Consider the following 22263-nt stretch of genomic DNA (forward strand, 5'->3'; position numbering starts at 1 on the left):
CGTGCCCTATGTGCTGAGGCAGTCAAGGTCTGGAACTGGTGCATCAAGAACAACATTGATCGACTGCAATGTACATACCAGACCAACAGAATACCAGAGCAGATGAGCTGAGCAGATATTTCTCCCAACATCATGAATGGGAACTCAGCCTGACAATCATTTTACCCATTTTTCAGCAAAGATCATCACGATAACACCATATTGGCTGAAACAACATTGGGTTCTAGACCGCCATTACCTGTCTATCGCCAAACCCATTCAACTTTCTCTTACTCCTCAATCATTAAATAAACACAGTTGATAAACACATCACCCTCAGAGCCTGAAGCTTACTGCTTGGCTTCTTCATGGTTCCAGAATGATAAACTTATCTGCTCCCAGAGAGTGAAACAGATCCTCCTCAGCGGTTGCTGCCTTTCCACGAGGTACACCTATCAAAACAAATGGAAGAGGTTTCAGGAATGGCGCACCAATGCAATCTACAAGCACATACCTCCTCAGTACTTACCATCTTGAAGTACTTGATGGAGCACAATGATGCTGGACTCTCCATTAGCTCTATAAGAGTCCGTCTGTCAGCCATCACTGTTTTCCACAAGCTGGTGAATGACGCCTTGGTGTTTGCCCATACCATCACTACACACTTCTTAGCAGGTCTCTCAAAGGTACTACCCCATATAGGTGCACTCATCCCACCATGGGACCTGAACCTTGTATTAGACTCTCTAACAAGACCACCCTTTGAACCCTTAGTGACAGCCTCAATGCAACACATGGTAATGAAAGTGTCCTTCCTTGTTGCGATCACATCGGCATGATGAGTAAGTGAAGTCGCTACCCTGATGGCTGACTCACCATATACACTCTTCACTATAGATAAGATTATTCTCAGTCCCCATCCAAAGTTTTTACCAAAGGTTATCTCCAACTTTCACCTGAATGAGCCCATTTATCTGCCCATCTACCCTAAGCTGCATGCACCCTCCACCTCAAAGAGAGGTGGCACTACATACCCTCAATGCAAGAAGGGCTATCACTTTCTATTTAGACAGAACAAAATCATTCAGAAAATCTAACAGACTTTTTATATCCTTGTCCGATCCCTCCAGGGGAACACCTGCTTTAGACTCAGAAACAAGGAACCACCGCAAACGGGCACAGCACACTCCATCCAAGCGATGGCTGCATCTTCCGCCTTTCTACATAATGTCCCGCTAGCCAACATCTGCAGGGAGGCTACATGTTCCTCCACACATACCTTTGTGCAACCTCACGCGTTACTGCAAAGACCAATACCTACCACTGCTATGGTTGATGCAGTCGTTGCATCTACCAATACATGACTCCAAAGTCTCACCTCCACAGTGGTGGGTACTGCTTTTTATTCACCTGAGTGGAGCATCCACAGGGGCACCACTTGAAGGAGAAAAGAAGTTATTCCCCCTGTGTCTTCAAGATGTGTGTCCCTGTGGGTGCTCCACAACCCTTCCTTCCTACCCTCTACTTTGGAGTCCGTTAGAGGATTTCCGGTAGAAAAGGAATGAAGGCACACTCATGCCGCACACACAGCTAATGGACAAAAACAGTGCGAGATGGCTGCTGTGCATGTGCAGCACAGGAAAGCACTGCTAAGCTAAAAATCTCTGATCGCTGGCATGCAGACCCACCGACACCTGAGTGGAGCACCCACAGGGACACACATCTTGAAGAGCCATCGTTACTGCGCAGGATGAGTAACTTCTTCAAACTGGAGCAGTAGAACAAGTATCAGCTCCCCATCAGTGAAGGAGTTTCTATTCCAGCTATTTCCTCTCCCAAAAGAAAACTGGGGGTTGGAAACCAATACTCTATCTCAGGAGACCCAACAAATGTATACGAAATTACAGGTTCAAAATGATCACTCTTGCCACCATTATTCCAGCATTAGACAGGGGAAACTGGTTCTCAGCTCTCAACCTACAAGAAGCATACTTCCACATCACAATCTACCTGACACACAGGTGTTCCCTCTACTTCACAGTGGGCTTCAAGCACTACTAAGTACAGAGTTGCTGCCTTTTAGTCTGTCTATGCCCCCCAGAGTTTTTTGCAAGACTTGAGCGGCAGTCGCAGCACATCTTCAATGACAAGGGGTAATAATGTTCTCCATCTTGATGACTGTTTAATCAAGGGAACAACATACAAAGACACATTAAACATGGTACAGATAACAATATCACTCTTCCAATGCTTAGGGCTACAGGTCAACTTACAGAAATCAACTCTGGAACTGTGTCAGGTCCTAGAATTTGTAGGAGTTCACCTACACAACATAAGAGCCAAAGCCACATGCCCGCAGCACAGATTTGACATACTCACCTCCTTGATCTCCTCAGTTCCATTCAGTCCTTTGACCACCACAAATGTTTGTCTCCAAATCCTTGTATACAAAGCAGCGACCATTTATTTGGTGAAATACACCTGGTTCTGGACTTCACAAGAAAGTATCTTTTCCACCACATGTCCTCTCCGCACTACCACTACCTCCCGCCCCTATTACTCATATAACAAGTGATTCAGAAAATTCAACAAGATCAGGCACACGTTATCCTTATCGCAATCTTCCCTAGGCAGATGTGGTTTCCTTCCCTCAAGTGTCTGGCACTTTGTAGTTCCCACTCTCTCTCATGGAGTCCAGATCTGCAATCCCAATACCACAGTTAGATTTACATCCCAATCCAGCAGCTCTTCACCTCAAAGCCTGGCTCCTCCATGGTTCCATCATGATGAAGAAACCTGCTTGGAGCATAAGACATACTATTAAACTCACCATCCCACAACCAGGAAGACTTACTTCTTCAAGTGGAAACACTTCTCGGTATGGTGCCAACAAACACATAAAATGTCTCCAAAAGCAGAACCCCCTTCTACCATGCTAGAATACATCCTTGATCTCAAAAAATCAGGCCTATTCTTTAGTTCCCTCAAGGTTCATTTGTCAGCCATTACCATACTCCATGAGCCAATTGATAGCTTCTCAATTTTTTCCTACTACACCACCAAACTATTTTTAATGAGATACAAAACATATATTCAACTGTTTAGGAATGTTTACCTCCCTGGCACCTAAACTAGGGATGTTAAGTAGCGATTAATTTGCTAGTCGAATAGTCGATGGAATTTCAATCAAATACTCGATTAGTCGATAAGCACTTTCATGTTCCACCTTTGAAATGTGCAAGAGCCCCAGTAGGCTCGATGTTAGTTGAGCCCTCGCCTTTTACCTCAACAGGACTAGACCTTTCCATAAATCCTTAGACTTTTTCTATCACTGAATATTCAAAAGGCAATGCTATCTTCTCACTGACTTTCCAAATGGATATCCTCCTGTGTATATATACTTGACAATTTCCATTTGAGACATCTATGACATTTGCTGGGGGACAGGTGGTAAGATCAGGTTTCCAACATGGAAGTCCTGGCAGAAGCTGGCTCAGTCAGCATTCAGGTATGTTAGATCTTCACCTAATTGCGATAGTTTTACATATTCCACAAGAGCTGTAGCAACATCCACAGCATTCCTGAAGGATCTCCTTTTGCAGGACAGCAGCATGGTCCTCTGAGCATATCTTTGTGAGACACTATACCATAACAATTTGTCCACTTTCTGCAGCCACAGTTGGAAGTGCTGTCCTCTCATCCATGACTCAGATGCAACTCTAAAGCCCACCTCCAACAGGGTACCGCTCTACAGACACTTAGAATGGAGCACCCACAGAGTCAGCACTCAAAGTAATAGAATTTACTCACGTTGTGCAGTAATGATGGCTCTTCAGTATGTGTCCCCCAGTGGGTCTCCACTACTCTCCCTCCTCCCCTTTGCTTTAGAGTCTATACATCTGATTCCATGGTATAGAACGAATGGAGGGGGGCTCCGCCGCATGCTTAGTCAATGGACCCAAATGCCACCATGAAGCGGCTACTGCGTATATGTGGCATGACCAGGTACTGCTAAGAAAAATCTCTATTGGCAGCATGAGGAAGCACAGATCCTTAGATTAGCGCACCCACACACATCTCAAAGAACCGTTGTTACTGTACAAGGTGAATAACTTCTTCTCTGTGCCTGGCAAGATTCTTGCATAGATCTACCTGAACCTATTCCTGATTCAAATAATTGATAATATTCTGTCTGACTCATAGTACAGCTTTCATGCTTGACAAAGCAATGCTGACATCATTTTTGTTATTGGACAATTACAGGAAAAATGTTGCAAACATTATCAAGCTTTGTATGTCATGTTCCTTATCTAACCAAGGCATTCCACACCAACCACAATGTCCTTTGGAAACTGGAAATTTTAGATGTCCAGACAAATTTATTAACATTGTTCGGCTGTTTCATGAAGTTATGACTGGAAAAGTTTGTGATGAAGGTGAAAAAGAGACCTATTTCTAGTCACACACAGGGTGAAGCAAGGATATATACTTGCATCTAGTCTTTTTTAGTTTATTCTTTGTTGCAGTACTAGAGGAAGCCCTTCATGACTTTTCAGATGGTATCTTTATACACCTCTGCACTGTTAAGCTCTTCATTCTTTCTTGTCCAAGTGGTAGCAGTATTGATCCAGGAACAGCTCCATGCTGATGATTAATGGCACACAGAAGCAGCACTATGAGATATTTCAAACTGATTTGCTGTGGCGGGTCGTATTTTGGCCTCATGGTCAGCCAAATAAAAACCAAAGTTATGTACCAGCCAGCTCCTCACTACATCCACAGGATCTGTCAAGAAACTTGGAAAATATCATGCCTCCACGCTGTCCAAAGTTTATTTATCTCAGAAATATGTTGAACTACATAGGGCCAGTGACCATCAAGTGGATATGTGGATTAGGAAAGCCAGCATTGCATGTGGTTGCCTACAGTACTGATTCTGGAAGTAACATGGAATTTGTCTACAGACAAAAATCAAAGTCCGTAAAGCTGTTGTCCTCATGATGATTGTGACGGGCTGTCACTGACCCGGGGGCGGGGCGACCGGAGCCCCCGCTGGCAGGGGGCTGACGGCCAGGCCCGGACCCCCCAGTACTCCCCCAACGTGAGCCGGAGGGCGCGGCAGGCTGGGGCGCTACCCCCGCGCCTGCGCCGGCAGCGCGAATACGGCCCGTCCCCCAAGGCCCCGCACGGTGGGGGCGGAGCAGAGGGACGTGGCTGCCTGACAGGGCCGCACGCCGGGACGCGCCCGGAAGGGGCAGGGCCCCGGGCGGCGGCCGGCGCGGCGGGCCATTTCAAAAGGGCCCGCCGCCAACGGGGCAGGGAGCAGGCTCCTCGCAGCAGCGGAGGAGTGGCCCCCGCCGCAGGACGGAGCGTGAACGCCGCTCAGCCCGGCTATCGGCCCGGCGTTGGTCCCGGGGCCTCCGGGACAGCCACTGCCCCGGCGAGCGGTCAGCCCCTCTTCAGACGGTGGACGGACCCCGCCGCGCCGGGCCAGGAGGGAACAGGACAGCCAGGGGCGCACCAGGACCGGAGACCCCACACGAACACCAGACGCCGCGGACCGCCGAGCCAGGGTAGGTTCAGGGGTGTCGGGGACGGTCTGCAGGAGACGCTGCGAGGGAGGAAGGAGCCCGGGGCAGGGCGCTTTTGGCGGCCGTGGGTGGACGAGCTTAGGGGGGAGTGAATCCTCCCCCCCCCGTCCACCGCGCCGGGGCGCTAGCCGGCCCCGGGCTGGGACCCGGAGAGAGGGCGGGACCGGGTCCCTCTCCCTCCCCTATAGGAGCGACCCGCTCCCAACGACCCAAGAGAAGGAACTAGGAGGCAGACCCCTCCGGGAAAGGAAACCCAGGAACGGGGCCGGCGCCTCACCCCGCTTGGACGGGTAACGACTAGAGGGTTCGCTGACACCCCCTTCCGCCTGGAGGGGGTGATCGCACCCAACCAGACCCGGGGCTCCCCAACAAGGGCCCGGGACCCAACAAGAGTTCAAAGAAGGGGCAGAGGGTTCACAGACCCCCCCCCCCCGCCCGTCACCCAGAACCTCCCACAATGATCCTCTGCTGATGTGAATGGATGACATATGAAAAAGCTTGACCATTTCAATTTACAGCACCTATGATGATTGCTGGGAGTCAGATGGCAGGACTAGATTTCCAATGTGGAAGTCCTGGCAGAAGCTGGCTTAGTCAGCATTCAGGCATGTTGGATATTCACCCAACTGAGATAAATGACCATATGAATTACATGGCCATACGATCAAAACAAGTTTTATATTCTGAATTATGGTGTAGCACATGTAAGCATGGAAGGCAAATGAAATATGTCAAAGTCACCCTGACGCAATCTGCACAAAACAAACATTTCTGATAACCAGCTCCCCATGAGCACTGACTCCTGTGGAGCCACCTGTCCTTCCCCCCTCCACTGCCTTCTGAAAGACAGGCAGCAGCGCGCTGGGTGGAGGGGTAGGCAAGAGCCAGTATACTCAAGAAAGCCAGCTTTCAAGCTGGCTCCTGCGCATATCAGCTCCCGTGGAACTGCCAATCACCTGCATTGCTGCTTCTCTATGAAAGATGGAGGGGTGGGGGGGAGAAGAGCAGGAGCGAGCACCAGCTCCTGCCTGCCTCCCTGCATATAAAATTTCAGCAGTTACACGTTTGCACAACTACACAATTTTTAACATCCCTAGTACGAAGCAAGCAGAAGTGGAAGAAAGGCAATAAAATGGTTCCTGGAATTCAGAAGCATGTGGAAGCAAAGGGAGCAGTAGCACCAGTCAGTACCTTTACAAGCAAGACATGAAGGGTAGGAGGTTCTGCTGCCTGGGCATAATATTGTGGCTGCAGTTAAAAAAAAAAAAAAGGTGTTAGAAGTATCACTTGTCAGTTAGAAGAGGGAACTTCCCTGGGATGAAAAGAGGCTGGCAGATATGTAATGAAATGCCCCTCAGTTGGCTTTATGGTTCCATGAATGCTGCTCACCTTTTTATCTCTGCCATCCACTTTTAAAACATGGGGAAAGAACTTGGGAAAAGGAACTTATTAAATGTGTTATGTTAAAGAACAAAGAGCTCTTGATGTATAGCCATTGTATAATTGCTTGTGAATTTTCACAGCCCTGTCTCTACACTTTCATCTGATGTTAGTATATTTAAAGTTTTAGAAAAACAGCACAAAAATATACTGCAAAAAAGAAGGCCACACAGATATAATGGACTTTCTCCAGTTCTAATTTTTTATTCTATTAATCTTATATTTTGACTGTTGTATCAGTACAATCTGGCCTGAATGTATAGGAGAGTTAACTTGTTTGACAAGCTTTTATTCTTCTTTTTATACATGTATGATCTGGCCTAATCCTCAAATCTCTATTTATAAACGGGTAGTGGAGTATTATTGATTTACGTTTTGTTCATATTTTTAACAGGAAGACAGTGATCCAACAGTTCATGAAAGCCTTAGCATAGAAAATACACTATGGGCAAGCACTGTTGTTGCTTCAGGTGAGTAATGATGCACACTGCATTGTCAAAGTTTATGATGTACTTACAAGCTCCTCAGTGCCAATATATTCTGTTTTACAAAGTAACTTACTAATGGCTTTCAAAACTCTTTATAATGTGTCTATTGCTCCCCCATCTCACTTTCTAACTGTATCCAATTATGTCTTCCTGTTCCTAAATCTTTGCTTTTATCTTTTTGATCCTCAACAATATCCTATACTGTGGTCTTGCTGTCTGACTTGTGCTGTCCTTCTCTCATCTGTTACTTACTTTAATTAAAACTCCCTGTATAATTCTTCCTCCTTAGCTCAATGTAGACGCTCAGTGAAGGGAGTGTGATGACATTTTGTGTGTATTATGACGTATGGTAAATTTTTGAGAGTACATCCTGAAGGAAAATTCAGTTAAAGTGAAGCACTAATGGTAGCACATACTGAACGCTGAATAAAGACAGATGTTCCCAATCGTCATTAAATTTTAGATTCCTTACATGCATATATTGTAAAAGATGCTCCATAAGATGAAATGATATGTTAATAATCAGCAAAATAGACAACATTCTCTTCATAAGAATTTTCATTTAATACCTACCCACTGTACTGTACTAATACCAGTTTTTATATAAAATCATGCAAATGTAAAAACTAGTCACTTTTGTAAAAAGTTTTAAGTGATTTTGGATAATTTATTCAGAGGCCATAGTCTCCATACCTTTCCATTCTTTTGTGGCTGAACAATCATTTTCCTTTAAGAAATATTTTTCATCTCTCCCCTTTGTTGCACTAACACTGTCTAAAGGATGATGGAAAATTTCTCCATATATGTCATAATTCATGCATGCATACACACCCCTAAAAGCTTAGTGATCTGAGTCTGTATTACCTGTATGGAGAAATTGGAGAGTATCCAGAGAAGAGCAACAAGAATGATTAAAGTTCTAGAGAACATGACCTATGAAGGAAGGCTGAAATAATTGGGTTTGTTTAGTTTAGAAAAGAGAAGAGGGGGGGGGAAACATGATAGCCGTTTTCAGGTATCTAAAAGGGTGTCATAAGGAGGAGGGAGAGAACTTGTTCATCTTGGCCTCTAAGGATAGAACGAGAAGCAATGAGCTTAAACTGCAGCAAGGGAGGTTTAGGTTGGACATTAGGAAAAAGTTCCTAACTGTCATGGTAGTCAAACACTGGAATAAATTGCCCAGGGAGGTTGTGGAATCTCCATCTCTGGAGATATTTAAGAGTAGGTTAGATAAATGTCTATGAGGGATGGTTTAGACAGTATTTGGTCCTTCCATGAGGGCAGGGGACTGAACTCAATGACCTCTCGAGGTCCCTTTCAGTCCTAGTATTCTATGATTCTATACCTTTCAGAAATGTTGATTTAAAAAAAAAAAAAGACACACCGAAGCCTTTTAAAAATCTGAAGATTCACAATGAAAGTAGATAGTCAACATTAAAAAAAAAAAGGAAGATGGAATACTGAGATTCAAATAATGATTGAGATGGTGATCTATCAAAAATGAAACACAGAAAACTAGTTGTGCAATTCTAGTGTGGCTGATAGCATGTCTTGTTAACATTGCATGAAATTTCCCATGATAAAACCCTATTTTCCATTGCTTATGATAATATCAAACTTGAATTGTTTGGGCTGAAATGTTCTATACCAGGTGTCTGCCTCAGGAAGAATTTTGGTAGGGAAATTTTAGACAAAACAATTTCATTATTTCCAAGAACAAAGCTAGAGAAAAAGATACTGTTTTGCCTGTTTAAAAAACAATTCTGGTGACCTTTTCATGGACCTGCTATATCATCCCAATGGTTTGAAGCAGGGAAAGAGTTGGGAGTGGGGAGAGCCTTTGTGTTAGGATTGTGCCTTTTGTCAACCCAGTGAATTGGATACTTATTATAGCCATTTGGGCTTTATTTTAGCATTATTATGTATAAACCTTTTTAATAAAATATTCTAAAATGTTATAGATGAAAATATTTTGATGTGCTCTGGCAAACTGGATTCTTCACACCTTATCTACCATGCATCGAATCCCTTATACACTTGCATTAGACTTCTGTTACTGATCCTCTGCACTATTGATTTGTGGTCTTTCTCCTCTAAAAATTGTCAGGACAGCAGCAACCAGAGCTGAAAGTTTCTGAGGTATTCCCCACATAATTCCCTAAACACTCTTTCTTGGCCTGACCTTGTCCCTCCAAATGACCCTGACCGGTATCAGCAGCATGTATCCTCAAGATATGTATCATATATGTAATCCTTAATGCCAATGTAAACCATTGCTAATGGCATCTAATGTATATTTAAATAGATATGTACTTTTTATGGAGATTTTAGGGGGATTTTTTTCTCCTAGTGTGTAACTTTTGTTTCTACTAAATATTTTGGCTCTGTGTTCCAAACCATGTTCAGCCTAACTGAATTTTCAGTCTGCTTGCTCAGGGGTAAAAGAGCCTTTGGTTAGGACTAAAGTCATGGTAATGTCAAGAAATTGGGAATGAATGCAAAGGCTTTAAAAATGAAACCAGAAGGAGATTATGAATGTGAACAGGGCCTTCACAATTAAAGATTTTGAAAGCTAAGTGGGCCGTTTTAAATTTAATCACTCACTTATAAAATCACTTATCTTTTACTGTGTTTTATTATTGTATTTACTGATCTATCTTGTCAGTTTCCTTTTAAAAAGAGAACAATTTAAAAATGAAAAAGAAAAAGTAATAAGAAGCCCATTGTATTAGCTATTAAGTAAACAGAACAGGCTAGGTCTAATGTGACCAGGGTAACTGAAACAATGAACCAAAATAGTGCTGTATTCTGAAAAAACTGCAATCATTGAAAAAGATTTGCTAAGAAACTTATTAAAAGGGAATTACACTAATGGAGCTTTGTGATCACCAGGGCATGTATCATTCTTGCAAAGGCATCACAGATGAAATAAGGGTGTAGTCTCTGTAATTGCACAACTGGAAAAGAACTTTCATATCAGGTCTGATACTGATTAACTAGCCTATTTGTGTGCTATGGAGGAGAAAAACAAAGTTGAAGAGATGAGTAGCTTGTTAAGTTCTAAATGCCATGAGTTTAACAGTTATTCTTATATGCACAGGCAATATGTTCCATTGCTTAGTACCAGCTCCTGTAAAAGTTTATCTCCTTCACTCACAGGACTCTTCCTATTGGTTGACAGTTATTCCAGTGGAATGCAGGCCCTGGGTACTGGGTGTTCTATTAGATAGTTTGGAAAATCCCATGAATTTGAGTATCTATTCAGAGTCCTTAAACTGAACTCTTCTAACTGGGGAGCCTTTGCAGACTACAGCACCGGCATTGTGTGCTTAACTCAATTTTGTATACTGTAATTCCTCATTTAACACGTGCCCGCTTAACACGTTTTCGCAATAGCACGATTTCTTTTAAGGAAAGTTTTTTGAATTACACGACCGTCCCCGGAATAACACAATTTCCCCAGCTGGCCCTTTGCCGGTGGCTGCGCGGGGCTTCCCCCGCCTCCCTGCGAAGTGGTGAAGGGTTCACCGCTTGCCGCGCCGTTCCCCACTGACTCCCCCTCGCCAGACGCCTTGCCCCCTCTCCTCCGCCCCCGCTTGCAGGCCAGCGGCTGGGTTTCCCTAGCTGGCCCATCACCGGTGGCTGCGCGGGGCTTCCCCTGCCTCCCTGGAAAGTAGCGGAGGATTCATCGCCCGCCGCGCCATTCCCCGGTGACCCCCGCCCCTCGCCGGACACAGTGCGGGTCCCGGCAGACCCGTCACAGGGGCATACTCCCAACCCAATTTCCTTCCCCTCTCCTCCTCTTCCCTTTCCCAGAGCCAAACACCTCCCTTCCCTGCTGTAACCCAGTCCCCTTTCTCCCCCAACCTTATGTCCCGGTCCCAACTGACACCACCGCTTGAAACGCAACCCCACCTCTTCCATTATTTTCAGTGGGAAAATTGACCCCGCATAACACATTTTCACTTAACACGATCATTTTCTGAAATATATCTATAGTGTTAAATGAGGAATTACTGTACATAGCAAGTGGCTTTTGCACTTTTTTCCAACTATAGGTAATCCATATTTCTGAGCAGGGATATTTTTGAACGGAATTATTTAAAGAGCCTGGGTATAGTGAAATTTTAGTGAGTTGATATTCTGGTCTGATTCACTTGCTATCACATATGTATGAAAGCATGGGGAAAATGTCCTCCTGTTTTTGTTCCGTAATGTTCTTTTAGTTTGACAGAGTCATGTTAAGGCCAGAATGGGCATTAATAATGAACAGTAAATCATATGAGAGTCACTCATAGACTGTCCAGGGAATACTCATGTCAGAGCAAATGACTAGATTCTTAACCTCACTTACTACCTCATAGTATGTCTATGTAAGCTCCTATAAGGTATCTTATCAAATGGGGACATTAAAATACTTATATATTTCATAACAGATTTGCATATGACATGACTATCTGTAGACAAAGAAAATGTAGTATACATCCAAGAGTTCTCATGGAACTTGAGAAACAAGTCATCTTAAATGGAGCTGTTTACAAAAACTTGTTACAGCTCATTAAAATAGTTTGTGTACCAGTGGATTTAAAGATTACAAATCTCTCATTCCTTCCCCAAATGATTTTATGTACTTGATGAAGTGGGAGAACAGTGTAGAATAAGGGATGTAAAATCCCATTTAAAATGTTAAATGTTTAAACTATATGTTTAACCAGTTAACCAGCCTGCTGTGGGCAGGGGGCCGCTGAAGTAGCCCCCTGTCCATGATGAGCCTCACAGGACTGAAGCATTCCCTGCCCATAGCTCAGCATGGTGGGCCTGGGTAGATAGGGCCTGCCTGACCGCTGTGTGGGTGGGATGGTGCTCTGGGCCTACAGGACCAAGCTGTGTGTGAGGGACTGCTCTGTCTGGGCTGCGGTAGCCCGCTGCCCACAGCACACCGCAGGTGGGAGGCTGCTCTGGCCAGGCTGGGCACCGCTTAACCAGTCACCAGTATATATCACCCAATAAGATTACCCACTTACATCTCTTTATAGAATCCTTTGAGACCTTTAGCTGGACTTCAGATCTGATAAGAAATTAATTATTTTAGTCATTTCAGTGCTGATATTCAAGTCTGTCATGCAGATGACCCAGTGCACCAGTGTGTGAAAGCTGAAAAGAGGATAATTAGTGTGAGCATCAGTATGTGACTTCTGTCCATAAAGAGGTTCTCTTTCTGTGTCACCAACACTTGCCTTTGTGTTGTGCTCTGCTGGGGACCCCAGCTGTGAAGTATCTTGGATACTGGCAGATTTTACATATGGCTGGAATTTTGATATTGCTTTCCAAATGATTTCACCTAAAATTAGGTGATTGGAGAAAGAAGTTATAGTTGACATGTACTGCTTCAACAGTTGGCGTTTTTTTCACCAAGATTGACCAAAGTATACTATTTTCCATGGTGGTCTCCTCTTTAAAGGAGGCACTCATATTTTATGTTAGCGTGGTCTTAGTTCTGCATCAATCTTCTCCAGCTTGCAGAAGGAAGAATCTATTTATCAGGTAATAACTAAAGAGCTTTTAGATCTTCAGTGGGTATCATGAGGTCAAACGCTGCCTTAAGGATCAGGAGATTACGGCCTGGGTGCTTCTTAGAGATTGTTGCTGGGACAGATCCCTCTTATATTTGATTGGTATTTGTTGTGAAGTAAAATGAGCTGCTTGCAGTGGTTGGTTCTCGGGTCCATATTTTGATATTGTAGGTCATATTTGTTGGTTGGTTCACTGTACAGATGTGTTGGACATGAGTATGAAGCTAGAATGACCATAAAGTGGAAGTGTCTCATCATTTCTTTTACTGCAGTGGCATAGTCCTCCAGGGATTTTTTTTGTACTGCTGGTGGATGCACCATTTTTGCATCATTGGTATTCTAGTCTGCCTATGAACTTCACCTGCTAATTTTTGTCGGTGAACCATGGTGATCTTTTAAAAAGGATAATACCATGCTCTGTTCCTAGAATGTTTCATCTAACCATTCACCTTTTTCCACGAGAGGAATCAGAGCTAAGCAACAACCAGTGAAGTGCTCTGTACTTGGAATTGTGATTCAAGTGAGCCCATGATCAGCAGCAGGTTCGTGCTCTCAATACGAGCAGAAGTCCAATCACCAAAACCTTTCAGTTTTTTTAAATATTCCAGAGTATGAAATCAACCAGCCAACACACAGCCCTGAGGATCACTCCCTGGGAAGAAGATAAAGGCCTCTCTTCAAATTGTTTTTTGTAAATGTTTGTGTAGAGACAAGAAGTTACAAATGCAGTGCAAGTATGAAGAGGAACTGCTCTTGTTGCTTCAACAAAGTTACAAAAATACTCCTGCACACAAAAAGTGATCATACGATACAGGTACATCTATTAAGATGAAAATTAGGGAAGTAAGCGACTAGTCGCTTCCTCCCTCTTGCTGCCTCTATCACTGCCCCCAGCACTAAATCATCTGATTCCTGCTCATGCCCAGTCCCAGACGCTGAGCCTCTACTTTTTAATTGTATTAAGAGCCTGCCAGCTCTTAATACATTTAAAAATCAGAAGTGCAGCAGGGGGTCCCAGTGTGAGCCAGTAATCAGCTGGCCTAGCTCACGCTGGGTCCCCCTGCTGTGCTTCAGCGTTTTAAATGAGCCTGCCGACTCTTAATACATTTAAAAGGTAGAACCACAGTGGGGTTAGCTCCCAAGTGGGGAGCTAACCCCGCTGCGGCTCCCCCGCTTATCGACTAATAGACTAGTTGATGGAAAACCCATCGATTAGATGATTAAACTAAATTAATGGGAAAAGTGGAAGCATACTAGGGAAACAAATAGGTATTACTCTTCCAGGTAAGAGGAATCTAAAAAGATTCACTCAACTAAAGAGGATAAACAATCCTGCACATTAAATTATCCAATTAATTCAATATGAGTGTCTATGGATGGCAATCTCAGTTAGATTGGGATTTATCTTGCTTTTTCTGTTAAAATGCAATGGATTTGTTTGCATCAGAACAGATACATTTAAACTGTTACAGATATTTGACATGGACATACTTTTAATCTGAATATTCAAATTTTAATCTGTGCAATTAATAAATCAATTTTCATCACATTGAGGCGGATTAAGCAATATCTAGGTACATTTAAAATCTTGAAATGTTACCTCAGGGCTGGCATAGTTTGAAAATCCAGTTTTGCTTACATGCAGAATCTTAAAACAACAAAAACAAACAAAAATTAGCGGTGCTCAAAAATGAGACTCTACTTAGGCATTAAAATTCCCTTCTTTGACCATATCCCATCAGAAGGTCTGGATGGTTTCTTGTAACTGACAGGTTCACCTTGAGATTCTTTTTTTGGGAGGTGCAATCCCCTCTTCGCCCCCCCCCACACGCTTTCTAGCCAACTGAGAGGTCATACTATCTCCCCTTCCCACCTTTTCCAGAGGTATATGGAAAATGTGAACAGGAGAGAGGTCTAGAGTGCCAGTCCTGTAGTTTCAACTATGCTGTGGGTTTGTTACAGTGGCTTTCAAACATCTTGAGCTGAATCCCACTTTGAGTTACAGTTTTTGGTTGTGACCTCCACTTTCCCCAACTCAAAATACACATGCAAGGATGAATGGCCTGCTGAGGTGTCAGGGATGGAGGTGTTGTTCCTCCCTGAGCCCTTCCACTCGCCACTCTTCCCCTCCCCCTGAGGCATGCCCCCAAATTGAAAACCTCTGGTCTATTCAGATCATATGATAAGGGATTATCCCCCTAAGGACATTTGCCAGTATCTGGGATTTTTTAATTCCCCTGCAGTGGTTTGCAGACTTGGATGGTTAATTTCAAACATTGAAACACTTCCCCTAAGGCTCACTCCACAAGATCAATATCCCTTCATAGCATTCTTCTGCAAAATCCCACTCTGATGTTTCCAAAGCTGCCACATGGTCTTCCAATCACACCTTTGCTAAACACTATGCCCTCACTCAGGGGCCACTGTCTGATACTAGAATAGATAGGGCTGAACCTCTCCACAGCCTTCTTACCAAATCCAAAGTCTCTTTGACCGTAAGATGTACCACTTTTTAGTGAACTGGAATGGACAAATATGTAAACATCTCTCAAAGAAGAATAGGAAGTTACCCACCCATCCAGTAACTGACATTCTTTGAGATGAGCATCCCTGTGGGTGCTCCACTGCCCATTCTCCTTCCCTATATTTGGGAGTTTCATGTGGTCTCCATTGTACAAAAGGAACTGAGAATATGGGTTGCGCACACTCAATATTATGGCACCATCAACTCATGAGGTATAGGCACTGTGCACTGCTGTAATAATGATGACACTGCTGTAATAATCTCCAAGTGATGGCAAGGGTTGCACCAACATCTGGAGTGGTGCATGCACAGGGACGTTCATCTTGAAGTATATCATTAATGCACAGGTGAGTAACCTCCTCTTCTTCCCTGGTATATGAGTCTTAAGCATTATTAAGAGGATCTACAAAGTTTGGCTTGGGGAAAATCCACACAATTATTCCTATTGAAATTGCTCTTGAGTACATGCAGTACTTAATTTGTTCTAGAGCTAAGCCCCAGAACCTCTAGAGTTAGCAGTGGATACCCCCAGCATCTTTGGGTTTACTCTATCAATTATGAATGGAAAAAAAGGTTGTTTTATGCTTGGCACCTCTTTCATTAAAAATTAAGCACTGAGAGTGGCAGATTTTCCCCACACATTTATTACACACTAGTATGTAAGATGCCAATGTTATTTATTTGTTTGTTTATTACCTGCAAAGTGCTTGTCAAAATGCAAAAAAAGAAGACTTAACCTTTTTTTGAAGAACTGGCACACTAAAAAAGATGAGACCAAATGCAAAGAGATTTGTAGCTTTGCAGATACCATATAAAGTGTTTTTCCATTTGGAAAAACAACTATAAACACCATACCTTAAGATTTTTTTCTTGTGTTCAGAGTTGTATAAGCTTAGTTGATGATCTAATTAGCAGTAGAAACATATTCTGAAAGCTGCTCAACTAATACAGCTAAAATAGATGGTACTGGATTTAAAACCACAAAGGCGTAAGAAGCAAGAGAGGCCAGGGTTTATTCTACAGACCTATATCAGGATAATTATTAGGGTTGCCAGGTGTCTGGTTTTGAACCAGACAGTCCAGTATTTGAGCTTCCTGTCCAGGAAACAATTTGAGAAAATACTGGACATACAAATGTTCGGTATTTTCTAATTAAATTTTATTATTATCCTGTTATGACGTGACTTGTACGCAAGTATTCTTGCTCACTCACTAGGCTTATGCTATGTGCTGCTATGCCGATTCACTGCTTGGATACGAGTATCAGTGTGTAGTTGCGTACTGCCTGGCTGGTAGACATGCTCACACTGCGTGAGCGTATCTACCAGCCAGGCAGTACGCAACTACGCACTAGTGCTAAATATTTTCCTTTTATAAACGTACGATTCGGGACAGTGTTGTCCTTTGTCTAGCTTTCATCTTTCTCATATCTCGCAGTACTCTTTTAAGGTAAGATATATTTGATCATGGAAAAGTTTCAAAATTCCTTGAGGAAAAAAATTGATAAGTTTTTCAGAATGAAAGTTACATTCGCATTGCCGAAGGACTATTTACCAGTTCATGTAGTCAATAAATTTACCTCAGAAGCACTGAATGTGTACACAAGAGCCCTCAAATATCTAGAGAAGTGGTTTCCTTTTGAAAATTCACCATATCATGCTCTGAGTGCTTTGTGTTTGGCTAATCAAATCTCCTTCTTTTGATGAAGTAATTAAAATCTGGATGTTGTCACCATGGAAAAAAGAGCTGTCTCCAAATTCTCTTTGAGGGAGTCAGTGCCTTGGACATGATGTTCACTTTCCATGAGAGAACAACGTCTCTTGATAAGGGGAAATATTTTTTCAGCAAAGAACCTGCTGCTCCAATTTATTAAAACTGGTTCAATATTCTGTTTCAATTCCTGTGTCAAATGCCGGCGTGGAAAGAATTTTTAGTGTCTTGGGTAATCTATGGACCGATGAATGCAATAGATTGAGTGTTGGGTCAGTAAAAAGTCAACTTTGTGGGTTTTTAAAATATATATTTCACTTGTTTGGAAACAAAAGATGAGTTTTTGAAAAATAAAAAATTAATAAAAGCCGCACAATCTAATCTAAAATATACCATGTAATGTAGATTGTCATCAATAAACTTCCCATGTATGTGTATATATATATTTTGGTCAACAAATTTTTATCAAGTGTGTCTGGTATTTTTGTTGAAACCATCTGGCAACCCTAATAATTATAGCAGTCAGAGATGTGAAAATCCACACCCTTGAGTGACAGAGTTTTACTATTTAATCCTTGTGTGGACACTGCTATGTAAACAGGAGACTGGTCTCCACTGACGTAGTTACTACCTGTCTGGGAGATGGATTAACTGTAACAATAGGAGATGCTTTCCTATTAATGTAGCCATGTCTTCATTAAAGCGGTATAGCGGTGCAGCTGCAAGTGTAAATCAGAGCATAATTGTACCCACTAAATCCTTAAAACTGTGAATGATGCATAATAAGAAAATAACTTGACATTTTGGCTTCCAGTGCTACCACTTAGAAAAGATTTTTAATAGTACTTGTAAATTCAGTACTTTTGTATGGAAGTCATTGAATCTTGCAATGGCATGTTGAGTCTTCTACCAGAACAGAACCACTCTTCCAAGTCGTTCCAGCTAGACCTTTGTGACCATAGACAATAATGTGCTGGGAACACTGTCACGGAATGTGAGAGAGTCACTGGGTCCTGCACACCCATCTTCAGTAAGATGTGACTTAGCCAGCAAGTAGAATAGAAGGTTTATTTGTTGTCAGGGATACAGCGTAGTTGTTGTTAACACAGGAACCAGAAGCAGACAGCACAATCCAGGTTGGAGAGAAGGGGACCCAGAGCCAAAGCCCTGGACCCCCTCCCTGCATCCTCCGCCACCCTAGAGAACTCTCACACCCAGCAACTAGTCTCCCAGCCTGGAGGCAGCTCCGCCCCCTCCTTTGTTCTGTTTCCCAGGCAAAAGGAATCATCTGACTGAATCCTCCACCTAGCTCAGGTTACAAGACACACAATAGCAGCTCAGGCTATGTGCTAAGATGGGCCATCCTGGGCAGCGCCCCTCTTTCCCCCCCCACCTGTGTGAGAGCCACACCCAACATTCCCATCCCTAGCTGGGCACCAGTGCAGTGCCCAAGGAAACTGAGGCACGTGCACACACGGGGTTACAACAGAACAGTACAGTACGTCACAGGCACATACCCAGGAAAGGGATTCTGTTATCATTACCTTCTAAGACTAGGAATTACAGAAGAATATTCTGTGTTTAAGCTTCTAAAGTGCTTTGGGATTCTACATTATGAAAAGTGACTATGCAGTTACTATTGCATATAAAAATGAACTTCCTTGTACATATATACAAGATGTCATTTTCACATCTATATCTATATAGCTTCAGTTTCTTAGTTCATGATTTATTAATGCTAGCCTATAAAGAATGTGTAGAAAACTGTTTTTGCAGGAATACTGAAATTCAAAGATCGTGTCTAATTTTGGGCCTTTTCATTTTGAGTTATTTACTGTAATGCTGATCTATATCTACCATAATTTAAAACTGGTAAGTTGTTTGCTGGTTATTTTTTCTTGCTTCTCAGACAGATTGTGTCTAGCATGATTAATTATTGTTAATTCTTTCTCTTGCCTTGATGACTCTAGAAATGTTTAGAGAGTATTTAAGTTTATAAGTGTCCTTGTTCTGCCATCATGTGCATCTAATATTAATGGCACATTCATCTCATGAATGAAGTAGATATAATGAATTAGTAAAAGATGGGAATATTGATCTGATTCTGGATTTTACTTCAAGGATAAGAGAGTAAGAGTTTAACTGCCATTTAAAATGTGAAAATAGATTCGAGAATTTTCTCATAACGCCAAATTTGGGGATTTTTTTCTTTTGATGTTTCTTTTTGGTTTTGAAGAAGATTTTAGATATTACACTTGCACACCAACATATGTGTAATATATATATTGTGTGTGTTTGTGTATATATAACATGTCTCTTGAGACATGTGATATACTTTAGTGTCTCAGATTATCTGATCTGGAGTGGCATTAACATATGACTAATCCCTTCTGCTGATGAATTTATAAATCTCCTTTACTCAAAGAAAAGAGTAAACATTTTTAGGTGGTCATTAGTAATTACTAGTAATCAATATGGATACAAGGTTTTTACCCACATCTTAATTTTCAGCTGTCTCTGCTTTTCCCCTTGCTTAATTCAAGCCACTCTTACCAGAGACCTTTTAACATGAATACATTCTTTTCAAATGTATGTCTTTCATGTTGCAAGCAGAGTCACATCTGCCTGAGTCTTTATAAAGTAGTGTGTGCTCAGATTTGTTCATGTTTTGTTTAAAAAGGTTTCAAGTTCAAATGTATTTTTAACCATTAAAGATTTAGTGTGTGTTTATGACTTTCACTGACATCAGTGAAAGAGAATAATCACTTTTGTGGATGTTCATGAAATGCTGTTACCACATCTGTGATGTCAGTGGAACGACATTTACCATTTAATCATCTGCTATAATTTACATAAACATTATACAGTAAATTTAGGCAGAGCTTGCCATATAGTCCGTGAAATATTGTTAGCTTTTTAATGCTTAGGTAGCTTTTGTTACAGTAGTTAAACAGAAAAAGGGCATGATACTGTTATATGTAGAAAGGCTTATACTTATATAATGTTTTTGTTTGTAAAAGTGGCTTTTTTATAAAATTGTAATTACTTGCAGGTTTTTAATTCTATTAGGTTATTATAACCATTTTCATTTTTTTCCAGGAACAGTAATAGGTGTTGTCATATACACCGGTAAAGAAACTCGAAGTGTAATGAACACATCCAATCCAAAGAACAAGGTAGGTTGGCATAACTAGAATTACAGCTTGCGTAACATGTTTTATTAACTTTTTAATATTTTTTTCTTTTCAAGCTACTAAATTAGATAAATAAAACATTAGTTTACTAAATTTGTAAATAAACACTAGCTTGTAATGCAGCAAATTGAGCATAAGTGTTTGCTTAATTTTAAATTGATTTATGTTGCAAGTGAGTTCTTTCTGCTGGATGTCTAAATTATATATATTAATATATATTATCAATTGCTCTGTCTCATTTCAGAAATACTTCTTAAAATAGCCAGCTAAAAATGAAACTATAGTGGCCTCAAAAGCAATAGAGCATGAGTAACAAATGTCTGCAATGTAGTTTTAGACCATGATCCTAAAAATGCCTCCCTGTGCACCCTTCAGCTTGCATAGTCAGATCACTGATTCACTGGGTCTATGCGTGGAGGAAGGGATCCACCACATGGAAGTAGTTGTAGGATTAGGTTTTAGTTTGTGTACACTGCAATTCAGAAAAAAAATCAGAATTAATCTAACATTAGAAAGATATTGGTTAATTACACTTCGTAAGTTTTTGTGCATGACATAAGGTTCTCTCTCTCTCTCTCATATGAGATTGCCTCCAAAGATGTCAAGTGAATAAATTGAGTGTGTGCCTGGCTACATGACTCCTGTAACCTCAAGTGTGCGTTTATGGCATGATGTTTACTAGTTCTAGTCTACTGTGAAGTGTAGAAAAGGATACATTTCAATTGTTGAATGCCTGGCAATTAAAAAAAAAAAACCTTAAAAGTATCTGGTTTTGAGAAACAAGAAAAGAAAGGCCAGCTCTTACAAATTGTTTCTAATACATCAAAGATTCAATCATTGATGAAGGCTATTTATGAGACTATCTTTGCAATCATACAAAAGTAGCGAATGTCTAAAATATTGCTTTAGACCTTGATCCTACAAATGCCTCTCTGTGCACCTACCCTTCAGCTTGCATAGAGCAAAGAGACTGAGTATTTTAGTTACAGGAATTATTTTACTTTATCATATGGGATACCCTCTTCTAAACCAAGCAACAAAATCACAATCTTCAATCATGGCTATTTTATTATTAAAGAAAAGAAAACATTAAATAAAACAACAGAAATGACTGAATGCAGATGATAAATTAGTGATATCCATTACAGTTTCTTCTGTATGAGAGCATTTAGCAGAGATTACACCTTTTAAGTGTTTATAATTGGGCAAAATAAGCCTTAATTAAATCCTATGGAATTAAAGAAAATATTTAAATCAGATATTAAGGAGTGGTTTTGAGACCGGCAATCAACTACTATTAAGAACTTGAAACCCAGATAAGTCCCACTGTTTATCAATGTTTATATCCTGTCTTTGCTCCAGGAATATATACTCTAACCATGTGTTGATTAACAGGAGACACTGTTAATATTTAAAATTACAAATGCATTTCAGTATTCCAAAAAAATCATAACAAGACTCTTACATCTAATTCCTTCATAGTGTCTTAGCTTTCTCTCATCAATTCATGATGAAGTTTAGGGGAGTTTTCTTAACATTGGTTGTTTCTTGAGCCTTTTCAGTTCCTAGTTGCTTATAGAAACTTACTTTTAGAGATAGGATGAGCTGTTGAATGCTTGCTCTTTAAACAGTATATGTGGGTGTGTTTACATTGAGAGAGAGAGGGGTGGTGTGTTCTCTCTTCTCCTTCCTGTTTTCATGAAATTATAGGAAAATACACCTCTTTCAGGCTTATTTAGTTTTAAAATTGGTTGCTGTCACTCT

General features: G+C 41.5%; 1 protein-coding gene across 3 annotated transcripts in view; it reads left to right on the forward strand.

Annotated features, from left to right (window-relative positions):
- The window catches only part of ATP9B (ATPase phospholipid transporting 9B), a 313712-nt gene that overhangs the window by 154724 nt on the left and 136725 nt on the right, over nucleotides 1-22263 (forward strand). For all 3 annotated transcript variants that reach the window (XM_006128867.5, XM_075921103.2, XM_006128868.5), the window contains exons 10-11: nucleotides 7405-7480; nucleotides 20405-20481. In XM_006128867.5, coding sequence (XP_006128929.1) covers nucleotides 7405-7480; nucleotides 20405-20481 — 153 coding nt within the window. The remainder of the gene's footprint in view (nucleotides 1-7404; nucleotides 7481-20404; nucleotides 20482-22263) is intronic.

This window comes from Pelodiscus sinensis, chromosome 2, assembly GCF_052426305.1.
Source record: "Pelodiscus sinensis isolate ZL-2025 chromosome 2, ASM5242630v1, whole genome shotgun sequence".
NCBI classification, from domain to species: Eukaryota; Metazoa; Chordata; order Testudines; family Trionychidae; genus Pelodiscus; species Pelodiscus sinensis.